Source organism: Drosophila virilis, chromosome X (genome assembly GCF_030788295.1).
Source record: "Drosophila virilis strain 15010-1051.87 chromosome X, Dvir_AGI_RSII-ME, whole genome shotgun sequence".
NCBI classification, from domain to species: Eukaryota; Metazoa; Arthropoda; class Insecta; order Diptera; family Drosophilidae; genus Drosophila; species Drosophila virilis.
The window spans coordinates 577,808-593,051 of record NC_091543.1 but is presented as its reverse complement, the minus strand read 5'-3'; the positions used below and the strand labels follow the sequence as shown (position 1 = coordinate 593,051).

At 41.2% G+C, this 15,244-nt stretch overlaps 1 protein-coding gene across 7 annotated transcripts in view; it reads right to left on the bottom strand.

Annotated features, from left to right (window-relative positions):
- Nucleotides 1-15,244, bottom strand: part of LOC6634720 (bromodomain-containing protein DDB_G0280777) — a 65,855-nt gene that overhangs the window by 12,815 nt on the left and 37,796 nt on the right. For 5 of the 7 annotated variants that reach the window (XM_070210211.1, XM_070210217.1, XM_070210215.1 and 2 more), the window contains 6 exons: nt 10,062-10,888; nt 9,826-9,983; nt 7,704-8,259; nt 3,366-3,490; nt 3,196-3,276; nt 1,628-1,941 (listed from right to left, as the gene is read on the bottom strand). In XM_070210211.1, the coding sequence (XP_070066312.1) occupies nt 1,628-1,941; nt 3,196-3,276; nt 3,366-3,490; nt 7,704-8,259; nt 9,826-9,983; nt 10,062-10,888 (2,061 nt within the window). Of the gene's footprint in view, nt 1-1,627; nt 1,942-3,195; nt 3,277-3,365; nt 3,491-7,703; nt 8,260-8,303; nt 9,747-9,825; nt 9,984-10,061; nt 10,889-15,244 lie in introns of those variants that run through there. The other 2 variants (XM_032433333.2, XM_070210221.1) reach the window with 2 other exon arrangements.

Here is a 15,244-nt window from a genome sequence, read left to right as displayed (position 1 = left end):
GTGGAGGGGGGAAGGTTGGTGGTTTCATTCTTGGCCCGGCTGCATGCCGCATGCTGTTGAGGCTTTGGCTCTGGGCCAACAATGCGGCTGGCAACATTTGCGACGTGCAAAAATTTCGCATGCCCCAGTGCCATTTGCAGCTCCCAGCCACGTCCACGTCCAGACTCCAGTTCCTTTATTCCTTCAGTCATATATCATTCGGTCCCAGGACGGACACGCAGTGTGCGTATCCCTTGCATGCACTTCCGACATGTTGGGCGGGCTTTTAGGTCAGGTCAGGCCCACGCCGGGACACGTGTGCGTGGTGCATGCATTAGCCAAGTGCCGGCGACTAACTAATTGCAGTCAAACACTGAGCAAAGCCAACTAATCAGCTTAATAAAAAAAAAAAACAAAAACAAAAAAAAAACAGCTAATCCAAATGTATAAAAGCGCTTGTCCCGACTGAGGGTTGCGATTTCTTTTGTAGCCTCAAAAGAGCACAGGGCCTTTGACAGAAAAAGAAAAGCTGGACAAAGTTGTGGACAAAGAGGCAGGATGCCAGTTCGAGTCCAGTGTGCCTAATTAGTTATTACGCAGTTAGTAAAAGTTATAAAAAAAATAAAAAGAAAAAAAAAACATAAATGAGAAGCCGACACTTATAATATGAGCTCTATTATATTTAGTAAAGCTCATGTATCTCGTTGGGATTGTCAACTGAAAAAGCTTCCCCTTAGAAGTCTAGGAAGCCTAAGAATCGAAATTCCGTAAGAACAGAACAAGAATTTATATCTAAAGGCTTCAAACCGTAAGGAAGCCAAAAATGTAAAGCTGACAATCATAATTAAAGCGCCTCCTCATATCTTGTTTGGATAGTCATCTACAAAGCTTCCTATATGTACTTCTTAGAGGTGTAGCAAAGTCTAGGGATACCAAGATGCCCGTGAAGACAGGACAGAAATTTATATCTGAATGTTTCAAGCCGAAATGGGAAGCGGACAATCATAACTAACGCTTTTCTTGTTTCTTGTTTAAATTGTTTAGCACAAGGCTTCTATTTCCGGAGTCTATGAAGTCCAGGGGAATACAGGGCAGGAATATATATCTAAAAGCCTCAGCCCGTATCATGTTTAAGGCCGGACTGGACTTTAAAGGCCGAGAGTCCTTGCTTGGGAACTGCGCAATTTGTTGCCCGGTTAGTTGGTCAGCAATGAAGCATGCTTTTATTCCGCATCTATTTATAAATGAATGTAATCCTTTTTAATAATGGGTCGCAAATGGCTGAAACTGTTTTTAAGCGGTTTCCGGTCCGGATGGTATTAACAGTCGCCCAGCTTAAGTAGCTATCGCTGGCACGAGCATTACCTGACCTAATCCCCACCCCCTCTGTTTTTTTGTTGAACGCCCATTGTGGGCGTTGCAAAGTTGGCCAAGTTAATGAAATTAGCAGCGAGACGCTTTTCATATTTTATGAGTTTGCGGCGCAATTAAAATGCAAATGCGCCTGATTAAAAGCCACAGAACCAACCCGAACCCGAACCCGTAACGGAATTCAAAGCCAAAGCCAGATCCAGGTCCAAGTTCATTCTGGGAACACGCAAAGCTCTGGGATTAGACTAAATGCTGCCTTTTGACACGTGCCACTTACCCAGACTCAAATCGTAGGCGCATATGTAGTCCGAGGTTGTGAACTGATATGTTAGCGTTGTCTTGCCTACGCCGGATCCGCCTAGCATGGCGATTTTATATGCCGGAATCTCTACCTCAGCCGCCTGGCTAGTCGCTTTTGGCGGCTGCGACGTCGACGTCGACGCCGACTGCGATGTCGACGGCTGTTGCTGCTGCTGTTGCTGCTGCTGTTGCGGCTGCTGTTGCTGCTGCTGCTGTTGCTGCTGTTGATTGTAGGCCTGTTGCTGTGAAGCGTGCGAATGGTCGCCCTCCACAATGTCGCCCGAGGCATTGCTACACATGAAAATAAGACAAGAAAAAATAATTAAAAGCCTATAATCAATAATCTACAAATCCAATAAGGTTTAAGGCAAGGCAAGGCAAATGTAGTCAACTGCCATCAATCTTGCCGACAAGCTAGCGTGTGTCCTAGACTAGAAGATACCCACGTACATTTAGTCACAAGAAACATTCATTTCCTCCTTTCCTGCCAGTCTCACACTTTGTCAACGAAATGCTTTCTTGATGGAGTTTATTTATTATCAGATCCTTATATGACATACAGCTGTTTATTCAACTTCCAAAATCAAAAAGAGTCGGAAAAATTAAATATTTCTCAGCTGTATTCACTTTGCGAGAACCTATATACCAAGTTAGGCATAACTAGTTTTTATAATCCTTGAGTTGGATATTTGATCGATGTTATGAAATTTGAGGGAGTTATCGGTAAGCTCTTAATTCGATTGCGTGCATAAGTATCTCAATATATGGGTATAGAGACGGAAGGAAGATCTGGCATGACTATATAAACTGATTCCAAATTATCGATATTTATCGATCCTATGAAAATTATCGATTCTCGTTCTACTTCTTATGTATCTTGAAATTGAGATAAAGAGACGCAAAGCCCGAACTGACATGATTATATATTAACTAATTCGGATCACGAATATATTTAGCTCCTGGATGTGTTCGCTGCTTTTATGCACTGTGCGAATCGGTCAAGTATACGCCCAGTTATCCCCATGCATGTATTTATGGACAGGTATGTTGTAAATACCGTCAGCCATTTGATGCGAAAGTATTTATTGCTGTCGGAGATGTCCGCCTATTTAAGGAATTTGATTTTACGATTTTATTGGCACTGGCTGACAATAATAACAAACGGGCAGAGACGAGATGACGACGGCGGGCCATGTAATAACAATAATAAGTAGGGGTAGGAGGAATGAAAATGATAAAATGTTCAGGTGGGCGGTGAGCAACAATAAAAGCGAAGAATTCCTTTGTGAATGCAACACGAAGTCCACGCGCACAAAAAGCAGGAAAAGCGTCTCTGCTCTTGTTTTGTGTGGCAAAATGTATGAAATTAGTAAGTGTGTGTGTGAATGTGCTTGTCATTGTTGCTCCCTATGAACTTTGCTCTGCGCCGCTTTATTGTCATTTTATAAACAATTTATTGCAGCGACTCTCTGAATAACTGAATGCCTCGCATTCACGCTCGCATTCAAGCTCACATTCACACTCGCACTCATAATTCCCTCTTACCTGTTGTGACGATCCGCGGCGCTGTGGGAGTTGCCGGTGCCCGCTGATGTTACCGAATTGATCGAACGTGACCTGCGACTTCTGTTGTGGGGAAGAAAAAAAAGGAACAAGCAGAGAAATTGAATTAACCAAAAAAATCAATTATGTGTGTATGCCTGCCACGCCCTTACCGTAAAGAATCGCCCAGATTGCAAACGCCATGCGAGGTTATGCTAAAGCTGCGCAGCCGATAATAGTCCACGTCCGCATCCGGGCCACAGTGAATAGCCGAACGACGCGTCTCGGCCAATCGCGGCTGCACAACATCCAACATCCAACATGCAACAAAAGCCGATTATAAGATATATTCGCCGGCCTATGCCGGGATTGCAACCGCAGTACACAAAAAACTATACCAAACTAACAGGTACTATAAACTAGCACGAACATTTTTTAAAATCCCATATCCAGTTTTTTTGCAATCTGTTCTCAGATTCGCTCAAAATCAGTCGAACTTATACTAGCCGGTAATTCAACCGAAAAAAAGGGATTCCCGAAAATGAGCTGGAGTAGTTTAATCGACCTTCGTTTTAAAATCTACGAGTTACGCTCGAAAATAAAAACAGTTGGATTTCAGCGAGTCAAAAGAAGTCAAACATTTCAAAAAATGGATTCCCAAAAATAACCTAGAGTAGTGTAGTCAACCTTGCTTTTAATTGAAATTTTTAAAATAAAAGGGATTCCTGAAAATGAGCTAGAGTAGTCTAGTCAACCTTGCTATTGGATTTCAATGGGATTTCAGCCGGTCAAAGTTAAATATTCGAAAAAAACGGGATTTCCAAAAACAACCTAGAGTACGTAGCTCGACCATGCTGTTAGATTTCAATTGTATTTCACCGAGTCAAAGATAGTTATCGTTCATAAGAACTAGTCCAGATATTTTCGTGTCGTAGAAGGACCCGTGTCCAACCTTGCGTACACTCTTCAATAAATCAAATTGAATTCAATTATTAATAGCAACGATAAGCCTATTCATTTGGTCAAAGTGTAGTCAGTGCTGTCCCTTTTGGTACGCATGTAGTCGGTGCTTAGTTATTGCACGAAATACATTCGTATCGAGGAGTTGACCAGCGGTAAGAACGCGCCAAAAGGTTGCCATTAGCAAGCGCTTATGTCTAATCCACCTGCCTGAACATTATTACTCATTAGGTTTTTACGGTTCTTATTTGCGCATATTTGCGCACTTAAACCCTTTGCATCGCCAGTGAGCCCGAGCAGTCGAGCATTTCCGCTTATTTGTTTACACCCTACACTCATTCAAGGTGGCTATTTTGAGAGTTCGAACCGCCAAAACGACAACAGATATTACACTTAAATGAGATGAGAATAATAATGAAGAACTGGATATACTTGAGTCCTGCCAGTAAGCATCTTAAAACTCGGTCGATGATTGCTACAATTTTTCCTAAATCTCGATAAATATCGATTTCCAGCTTTGTTTGATTTTGGGGCATATCTCTAAGACCCTACTCGAATAAAGACGCAGCTCAAATTGTGTATATTTAGTTACAGGGCGTTTGTCAAGCGACTATATTGCTTGCGATATTAACAATTCAGTCAACTGTGAGCAAATTTAGTGCATGCTGCCAAATATGAAAGGAACAAATGGGATACGAAAAGACGAGGAGCTGGAACTGGAGTCGGCAGAGTGGATTACTAATGGTGCGTCGTTAGGGCAACTTGTGAGCCAACCATTTGGCAATGACTAGGCAACTGTCAACTGTCTCGCATCGTCTCGGCTTTCAGTGCGGTATTTTGCCTTCTTTGAAGCGGGCCAAATGGGCCCGAGCAGGTGCTATCGAGATACACTCAATATGTATGTATTTATATATATATATAAGTAAATATATATATATATATATATAAGTTATGTTTGTGTGCACTAGTTCGCTTGAATTTATGCTAGGACTATGGCAACAACTAGACTATGGCCCAAGCCCCACATCATTATTTGGCTGCGACTTCCTGTTGCTTAACAATCCACAACGAGGGACTGGCATTAATTGTGGGTGTGTGCACTCCCACACACACACCAACTCCTAGGGGGAAGAGGTTGTTTATCTGGTATGCACTTATCTGGTCGCTGCAGCTAATGTAATTAGTTTGTGAAATTGCTCGGGTGAAAATTGTGCAGCGCGTGCGTCGCGTGTGAAGCTGAAAAAACTGCAGCCGGCGCACAAAAGTAGGCAACACAAAATGCAAATACAGCAGCTGCTCTACAGGAGTACGAAGGGACCGAGGCCGACATGGCACCATGGGGAATTTGGCATGTTTTTTGCAGCAAAAAAAAAAAAAACAAATTAATAACTCAAAGATTAGGGCAGCTCTCGAGGGGTGGTAAGCTTTTATATCCCTTGGTGCATTTGCTTTGGAAAATATTATATTCGTGAACACAAATTGTTGTCACCGAAAGAGCTAATTGTATATTGTATGTGAAAATATTTGAATTTTTGTATAAACTAATCTGAATGGTGTAAGAGTCACAACAGCTACGTATAGATTCGGTAAGATTTACAGTTTGCAGAAGCTTTGTTTGATGTTTAAGATTTTGTAGACTGTGAAATATTAATTTAATATCAAATATTAAGTCTATTTCTATCATGCACATTTATCGTCTTCTTTTTAAAGCACAGAGTGGCTGTATTTCAGAAGATTTTATTTATTCAATGTAAAACATTTGATAGTATTAACTTCATTTAAAAAATTTAAAAAAAAATTCGTTTATTGCCAGCAAAACGGAACCGGCTTCCCATGGTAACTGCAGCAGCATCTGAGGGGTTAGTGTGCGTGAATTGTGTTGGGAGCGTGGGCAACAGGGGTAACTGGGACATTGACCTGCCAGCCGCTGGTGTGGGGGGGCAGGCAGGCAGGCTGCCAACTCTCAACTTTCTAGTTGACATTTTTGGGCAGAGCATCAGAATTGATTTGTATGCACATATGAAATTCGGTGGCTGCAACGAAATTCATGCAACACTTTCCATTGAAAATGACAACTGGCAAATGCCAACCGGGCAGACGACAAACGACAGCTGAGACCGTAGTTTGTGTGTCCCTGGCCGCAAAATTTTCGGTGGGGCCCCAAAAAGGAATCAATGGCAAACACGTAGCGAGCGAATGCCGCTGGCAACCCGGCGAGTGCCATATAAATTGCACAAGTTGAAGCCAGAAGAATGTCAAGCAGGTGTGTGTGGCACTCCGGTGAAAAGGACTGTGGCACTGGCTGCAAAAACTTGTCTATTGCAACTATATGCCCGGCGCCCAAAGCCCGAGGCCCTAAGCCCTGCGACTGCACTGCACCCTGGAGGCGTGTCACTCTTGTGCATACAAGAATGCAAAATTCTCAATTGAGGCTGGCTGCAAGGGCAACGAGAGGCAGCTGGGATTGAATGCGTGATTCGGTTTGGGTTAAAAATCTTATACCCTGTCTCCATTCAAAGGGGTCGAATGTTTTTTGTTCAAGCGTAGGTAACAGGCAGGAGAAAGCGTTTTCGAGTTGAGTAGTTTCATTCGCCTGACGATTTTATAACTATTTCTCAAAACATTCTCCAATTCCCGGAATATCGATCAATATCGATTTTAAAACGGGAAAAAACGGGAAAAATAAGCAAAGAAGAAGAAAGTGCAAGAAATTAAGTACAGTTCGGTACAGGGTATATTATAGTCGGGCACTCCCAACTAGAGCACTCTTGCTTTAGTAATTTTTATTTATTTTTTTTTTTGGCAATAAGTTGAAGTGAATCCAAGTGCAAACAGCCAGAGAAGTCCCCAGGAATTGTTATGCTCTGATACGTGTGTGTGTGTGTGTGTGTGTGTGCGTGAGTGTGTGCTCTTTGGGATTAACAAGATAGACAAGAATGTTCCTTAGTTCTTTTGTGGCTTGTTCCCTGGAGCTTTGTGTGTCCTAAAATAAAACAGACGGCGACATTCTCGTCGAAAATGCCGCAGGAAATCGTTCTACGCCCACTAAATCTAGCGATATTCCCTCAAAAGTGGCAGAATTGTGATATAATTACTTAATTACTTATCGCCAGTTGGTAATTGAAGTGATTGGGTAAGAGAGCTAACTGAACGGACAGTTAGGATCATTTAATAATAGTTAGTGATTGAGTAATTGAATTAACTAAGTTGAGTAATTGCGAGAGTAATTAAAGTAATTAACTGTGATAAGGAATAACTTAATTGGGCAACTGAGCGGATAGTCAAAATGATTTAAAATTTTTGATAATTGCAATTGCACGAGTAATTAAAGTAATTAAGCGCGATAAGGAATTACTTAATTACAAGTCGGTAATTGAGAAGGTTGGGCAAGAAATGTAATTGAACGGATAGTCAAAATCATTAATAACTGTTGGTAATTGGATAATCAAATTGAGTAATTGCGAAAGTAATAAAAGTAGTTAAGCGTGGATTATTTACTGGCACAGTCCAGCATTGTTCGTGCGTCGCATCTAATCTCTAGATGCCCTTACCTTACGGCCCTCCGCTGGCATGCTGGAGGTTCTCAGACGCTGGCGTTCCGCCATGCGGTTACCATACTGGACAGCCGCAAAGTTTGCGGTACTGCCATGAGCTGCCAGTTGCTGTGCTATGGCGCCGGCTCCAGCTGAAGGTCCGGCTGCAGATTCTCCGACGCCCCGTTCTCGGTGCTGGCTGCTGTATTGTTGTTGGTGTTGTTGCAGCTGTTGCAGCTGTTGCTGCTGTTGCTGTTGCTGTGAAATCATTGCTTTTGACAGGGATAAGCCCAGGTAGTCGCTGGAATCGGCTGTAGGCGAGTCGGTGGCATCGGGTCCACTGGTTGTTGTGACCTCGGCGACAGCCGCCAGCGCGCTGCTGGATCCCAACAGGCATTTGTCCAGCTCATTGACTGGCAACTGCCCGTTGGGCGCGACTCCTCCACCTCCTACGGCTCCGGCTGCTGCATACTGAGGCGACACTGCGCCAGACATTGCCTGCTGAAAGGTAAGCACGGTGCAGCTCTCGATGCCGTCACGTCCAAGCGGCGATTTGGCCAGGCAGACGCGCTCCCTGTAATTAAAAAGCACAGCACACATAGTCGACGACCCACCACGGTTGATAGTCGATGGCCGGACAGTTGATGGTTTATAGTAAATTGCGTTTGCATTTAAAATCGGGTTGGCAGCACTCGCCGGTTATGGAGCTCATTCAATATGCGATCGCATTGCGTGCAGTTAACTAAAATCGCGTGTAAGCAGGCTAGCAGGGAATAGGTTCTACATGTGCTACGTGGTTCGATCTAGAACTACATGATGTCCGTAACGTTTCGGCTTTTGCTGACCAACAATTCGACTAGCTGACTGCATTAAATTGATTTGCCAACATCCAAATAGCTTTCTGAGAGCATGTTTAATGAACTTTCAGAATGAATAACAGCTTTTTCCGGGCTTTTGAATGTTTCTAGTCGTGTCACAGAATGTTAAACGACACAATTTAACAGCCTATCATACTGATAGGAATAATCGGCAATTGAATCGATTAAAGCAATCGCTAATCGACTGAAAAACTTTTAATTTTCATAAAATATGTAAGTAGACACAACTCTACAGCCAGGCGTATCGATCCCCTTTAAAATATTACAAGGATCGATATCAAATAAGGTATTCTCCATATGTTTAAGTAATCAATAGAATATTCAAAATTGATTTTCCATAAGAATTCTTTGCGAAAAAATATAAAGACACAACTTTAAGGCCTATTAAATCGATAAAACCAATCGATAATTCGAGCATATCGTTCCCCTTTAAAATATCACAATCAACGATGTCGAATAACGTATTCCATAATTTAAATTGAGTAATCGATTAAATATTAAAAATTGATTTTTTCGATAACAAGAATTCTCTGCGAAAAAATATAATACACACACAATGTTAAGGCCAATTAAATCGATAGAGAAACAATCGATTTGAGCATATCGATCCCCTTTAAATTATTACGGTCATCGACATCGATTAAATCGATAGAATATTAAAAATTAATTTTTTCGATAACAAGAATTCTTTGCGAAAAAATATAATACAAACACAACATTAAGGCCAATTGAATCGATAGTGAAACAATCGATATTTTGGTGAAATCATTTCCCTTTTAAATATTAAGAATCGAGAAATCGATCAGAATAATTTAGAAAACTATGCACTAGATTTGTATACAAAGAATTCTTTGCCAAAAATACATGTAATACGAACACAGCTCGAATGCCAAATTCATTCTGAGTAGCAATCGATGAGAGTTTGCTTCGCATTTCTGTGCTATGGAATGTTGAACGGATTTTCGCAGCCAAACTTTGGAGGCGTTCACAAATTGTTGTACATCTGTCGTTATGGTTGTGCTTGTGCTTGTGGGCGTGATCTTGGGCTTGATCATGGACGTGGGCGTGGTCGTGGTCGTGGCTGTAGCTATATAGTTGTGGTAATTGTTGTTGTAGTCGTTGTTATTGTTGTTTACATTGCCAGTGTTTCGGCTGGGCTGTCGGTAAACTTAGTTGTGGAGCTCTGAATGGGGATATGGGTAATATATGCGGTCTAATTTTGGGAATGGTGCAAATATGAATATACCATATCGTACTCCTACCTGGTATTGTTGCTGTGAACGCCACGCTGCTGATCCTCGGCACCGGCGATGCTGTTGCGACCGTGGCCGGGATCGGCTTGCAACAGCATGCTGTTGGCCGCAATCGTTGAGGAGCGACGTCTATTTAAAATGGGCGACATCTGTGCTCGCATGCTCGGCTACAAGTTTATAGATTGGTTGTTAGGATAGGAGGAGTTGCCGGCATTAGGTGCTCGCAAGGGGCTGGCGCTGCTTACACGACTAGAGCCTGGAGCCAGGCCCGGTCCCGGCGGTCCTGAACCGGGCAATGCATTCAGATAATCCCCATAGCTACTGCGAGTTGCTTGCGTCGATGTGCTCGGCTCGTCGGTCCATTCCTGCTCCTGTTCCTGCTCCAGCTCCCACTCCTGTTCCTGCTCCCGTTCCCAATTATATGGCATATTGTAGCCAGCTGCCAGATGTGGCTGCTGTGGCTGCTGCACATTATAGCCGTAGGGAGGCATGGAGCTGGTGCTGGAGCCGCTCGGTGCATTGCCGTACAAATTGCCGTGACTGCCCATGCCGCTCTGTTGCTGGACGCGCTGCAGCGCCGACTCCCGCGTATGGTAGGCGCCCAATCCCCCATGTGTCGGCGGCGTCGGCAGTAGCCGATGTACGTGCCCATATCCCGATGTACTCGGATGCTGCGGCATTATCTGCTGCGAATGCTGCGGAAACTGCGGAAGCTGGGAATACGGCGGAGGCTGCGGGAGCTGGGAATGCTGCGGGAGCGGGGAATACTGCTGTGGCTGCATTGGATGCATCTGCTGTTGATGCTGCAGATGTTGCTGCTGCAGATGATGCTGCTGAAGATGTTGCTGCTGCAGATGCTGCTGCTGCAGATGCTGCTGCTGCAGATGCTGCTGCTGCAGATGCTGCTGCTGGAGATGCTGATGCTGCATAAGCTGCTGCTGCTGCTGCGGCTGCGGCTGTGGCTGCTTCAGTATGGGCTTGAGCACATTGTAGGCCAGCTGATGCGGGGCCGGCGAGGGCACAGGCCCTGGCGTGCTGCAACTGGGTATATCGCTCTCGTCACAGCTGGTGTCTGCAATTGACAAAATCGGTATTTATACCAGCTGCCTGAGCAAAAAATTATGTGTCTTTTTATAAATATTTATACTAGCGAGCACACCCCGGCCTTACCTGTAGTACGTATAAAATGACTACCTCTATATATATAGCTGCTTGTCTTAACTGACTGACTGATCAACTAACTGATTGACAGATTGATTGACTTGCTGATCAACGCATTTATTTGAAGAGTATTTTACACTGCCTCGGTAGAAATTCTTGATTGACTTCGGTGTTTATAGTTTGAACTTATTCAAAAGAAAAGTGTTTTTATGTCTCTAAATTTGTTATTTTTTTAGGCAAGGTTTCCAAAAAAAGAAATACTTCAACCATGTGCACGCTATGCGAGAGCATAAACATAAAGTTTCTTGAATCTAGCTTTTATTACCTTCGAAATCATTTGAAATTATTAGAATAAGAGAAGGTAAAAAAAACAAGCTCATTTGGCGTATGAAAATATTTATTTAAAAATCCATTCAACTTGTTTTTATTGTTGGAGCTCCTTGTGCTTATCAGGTATACATATAGTATACATAATTTTTTATCCAACACAATGTACCCAATTTTAAGCACCCTTGATTGAAATTATCCGACACGTCCGACAATAAATAACATTGGATATTAGGACTAAAGATTTACTATCTATGCTTTATCAAAGAGTTCGAAGAGAAACTGTCTTAAACAAGGTTTTTATATGACAGCTTTCGGGATGACAAGTACCATATGTCACACACACACACACACACCCACACACATAGACAATCGACCAGTCGAAGGAAGAAGACCTCAAAATTGTGGCCAGCAACTGCGGCTAAACGTGTGATACACTCAAAAAAAATATAATAATAATCAACTTATTACATTTTAAAAATTGCCATAAATACCGCGAATATTTATAAGAATTTCCTTCCTGATCTTTTTTTTTTTATAAACAGAGAGCTAAACTTAGAAGAATGCTGTTGAACATTTTCTTGAATTGTGGAAAACAACATTTTTTTGAGTGTATTCATGGCCTTTGGGCCCAGTTATTGGCCAGCGGGCAGCCTGCCAGTTTTGTGAATGTTGTGGGCGTTGCGTTGTCCCAAAATGTGAAGATACACCTCAAATACACATACACAGACACACTGACTGGCACACACACACATGCGCATTCCATGTGAGCTTCTATTTGAGAAATATGTTTGCCAAGTTGAAGTCAAAGTCAAATATGAGAATGTGTTCAGTCGAAAACTTTGCTGACTTCATTTTTCAAAGGCTTTATTGTGAGGTCTGTTTACGGCACAACTCAGCCTGTAAACAAAACGTTTTTCTATACCCTGTACATATTGCAAAAAAAAGCGAGCATATAATGTTTCGAAATAATACATTTTTCATTCCAAAAGCTTCTGGATTGGGTTTTCTTAACTGTAAGCATAACTTTTTATAGGGTAGCTACCAGTCATACACTTTAAGTAGACACAAAGTTTAATAATCTTAGAGCTTTGAACGAAAAAGCCAGCTAAAGAAATAACATCAAAAACAAGACAAGACAGCAAAGTTTTTTTTGCAGCTGGCGACTGCCGTATACCCTAAAAAAATTTATTTATTCAATTATTTCATTTCTTGCAGTTACTTTAATCTTGTAACTCTTCAACGATTTGATCCCATTTTAATAACATTTGGTTTAATTATATAAAATTCGTATCGGATAGAGCGGGTGAATCGTTTTCACTTATGGGCTCGAAAATGCCCGTGTTACATATTGACTGACAATTGCAAAATACCATCAGAATACCATTTATTTATTTACTTATTTATTTACGATTAAATTTTTGGGCAACCCCAGAGACTGGCGGAACTGTTAAAGTGTCTGAGGAAAACAAATGTCTAAAATACAAATTTTATCACATAACAATTTGGGGATATTTTTGAAATAAGTGCAAGTTCCCGACTTAGAGATACCCTAGAATCCAGCACCAGGCACCGAGCTGCTGTTGTATTCAGCTTTTATTCTAGCTTCCTTTTAAGGGTGTTTGCTTTAGTCGGGTTTGCCAAAATAGCGGATACCCTGGTTGGAATTAGCTTTAATTCTATCCTCTTTGACAGACATACCATGCTTCTTTTTTACACACCCCCAGTCCATATATGTGGAAAATGTAATCTTTACTAATTTTGATGTTTATTGTCCCAGCATATATACCTAGGATATGGTGCCCAGAACCGGAGATTCTTTTTGGCTTTTTTGTGTGTCCCTAGCTCTTCTAAATTCCGAGCTAGGATCAAACATGATATGTCGTAATCGATTATTAACATTATCGTGCAGCGTATCGATCTATCGATAATTTTTCCATTATTATTATCTGAGATTGAAAGATGGACAGAAAGGCGGAGATACAGACAGAGAAATATAACATATATACGTTATAGGGAAGTCATTCTGTCTTCTATGTATATGCAACCACATAAAAAAATAATAATATCCTTTTAATCCACGTTCATTGGATTTCGTGCATAGGAATAGTCTTTCATTCTGCTCATATAATAGATTAACGCGACTTGGGCTTAAACACGATTTGAAGTTTTGTTAAGTACTCAAAAGGTAACTCCTAAAGGACATACTTTACGCTCAGTCAACTCGAAAAGCATAGCCTAGCTGGGGGAAAATTAAATTAATGAGTATTAAATGTATTTGAAAAGGCGGAAACCAATTGAAATTCTAATCCTTGGAGGCGGGCAGAGGGCGAATGGAGTGAATTGCGGACTCAACCATCCAATCAATTAAAACTAGCTGAAAACCAAGGCCCGATTGGGTCGGTCTACTTCTTGTTATTTGAAAAACTTGAGAGATTTCCTAATAGCTTATTTTATAGATTCAATTATTTAGTATATTTTAAATGTATATTGAAATATTATTTTATATTTATTTATTTATTATATTAGTATATTTTATTGTGACATAATTTTAAATGATAAGTTTATATAAAAGAAATCGGCAAAAATAATATTCGCCTGTTTAACAAAAACATGTCTTTTTGAATTCCCTGTTCGAGCATGCCCAATTGAATATTTCTTTCGTTATTTCGTCGAGGCCTTGGTAAATGTGATTTTAATGTACTCATCATTTCATAACTGTCAAAGGCATTTTTGGGCATTCACTTTGAGGGCCTGTCGCATATTATGTGTGCATTAACTAAGCATGTTCTGCCCATTATTTAACTTTTGATTGGATTCTACATTATTCGAACGTCAATTCTGGACAGGCATCACAGCTTCGTGCAAGCCCTTTTGACAAATGCAAATTCCATAATTACAGTTTATACAATTAATTTGATTCCAGCTAAAAGGTAATTGATTTATGCTCAAAAGTATATCTCCCATATTCTGTATATTTCACCATAATATAATTAAAAAGCTTATTGGGCCATCTACACGAAATTACGTGGATTTAATGATCTGTTCATTTTTCCTAATAGCAATTGATGTTTTTCTCGTCTCCCTTTTGATCCGATTACGCGATGCTTAAGTTCGATGTCAACCGGGAGTTTGCCCACGTAGCCAGAGACCATTCCGAAGGTTCTTTTGATACCCCGTGAAAATGGATTAGAAAATGTGTTTTTGTGTACATGTTTCATTTCCGCCCTCAAAAAAAAAAACAAAAAAGGACAACTGGCTGAGTCGAAAAAATTATTATCGGTGATTAAAATATATTTCTTTAGCATATCTTAGATGCTATTGCAGCGGCCAGCAGCATATTTTCCAAGCAGGCAATTTATGTTTTCTATTCGAAAACTAAAAATTCTATAAAAATCAATAGTTATCGATGTTCAGAATAGATATTTTAAGCATATCTTAGAGGCTATTGCAGCGGCTAGCAGAACATGTTGTAAGCACGCAAATTTATGTTTTTCTATTCGATAACTAAACATTTCGTTAAAATCGATAACTATCGATATTCAGACTGGCACATCATGGAAACTAAATTTCGGTAGGCGGTTTTTCGTCTTACTAGCCACAGATGAAGTTTAATTTTTAATTGCCCTGGAAACAGGGTATCCCCATGGTTGAGCTTGAGCCTCGTACTTATGTTTCTTTTTGCCATTTGGCCGGTTACATTGTTGGAAGTTGTTTGGGGCCGGTTTTAATCGCGGCCAAAAAAAGGTTCAGTTTGTGTTTAGCTCTTGGCTGGGCTGTTGCAGCCTTTTAATGTTTGTTGTCGTTTCTTGTTGTCTGGCGGTTTTTTGTTCGCTGTTCCTTTGGCACTTTTTTAAGTTGATGTTTAACTTTCGTTTTGGGCCCAGTTCCCTGTGTGTGTGTGTGTGTGGGCTTTTATTTCATTCAACAGAATATGTGT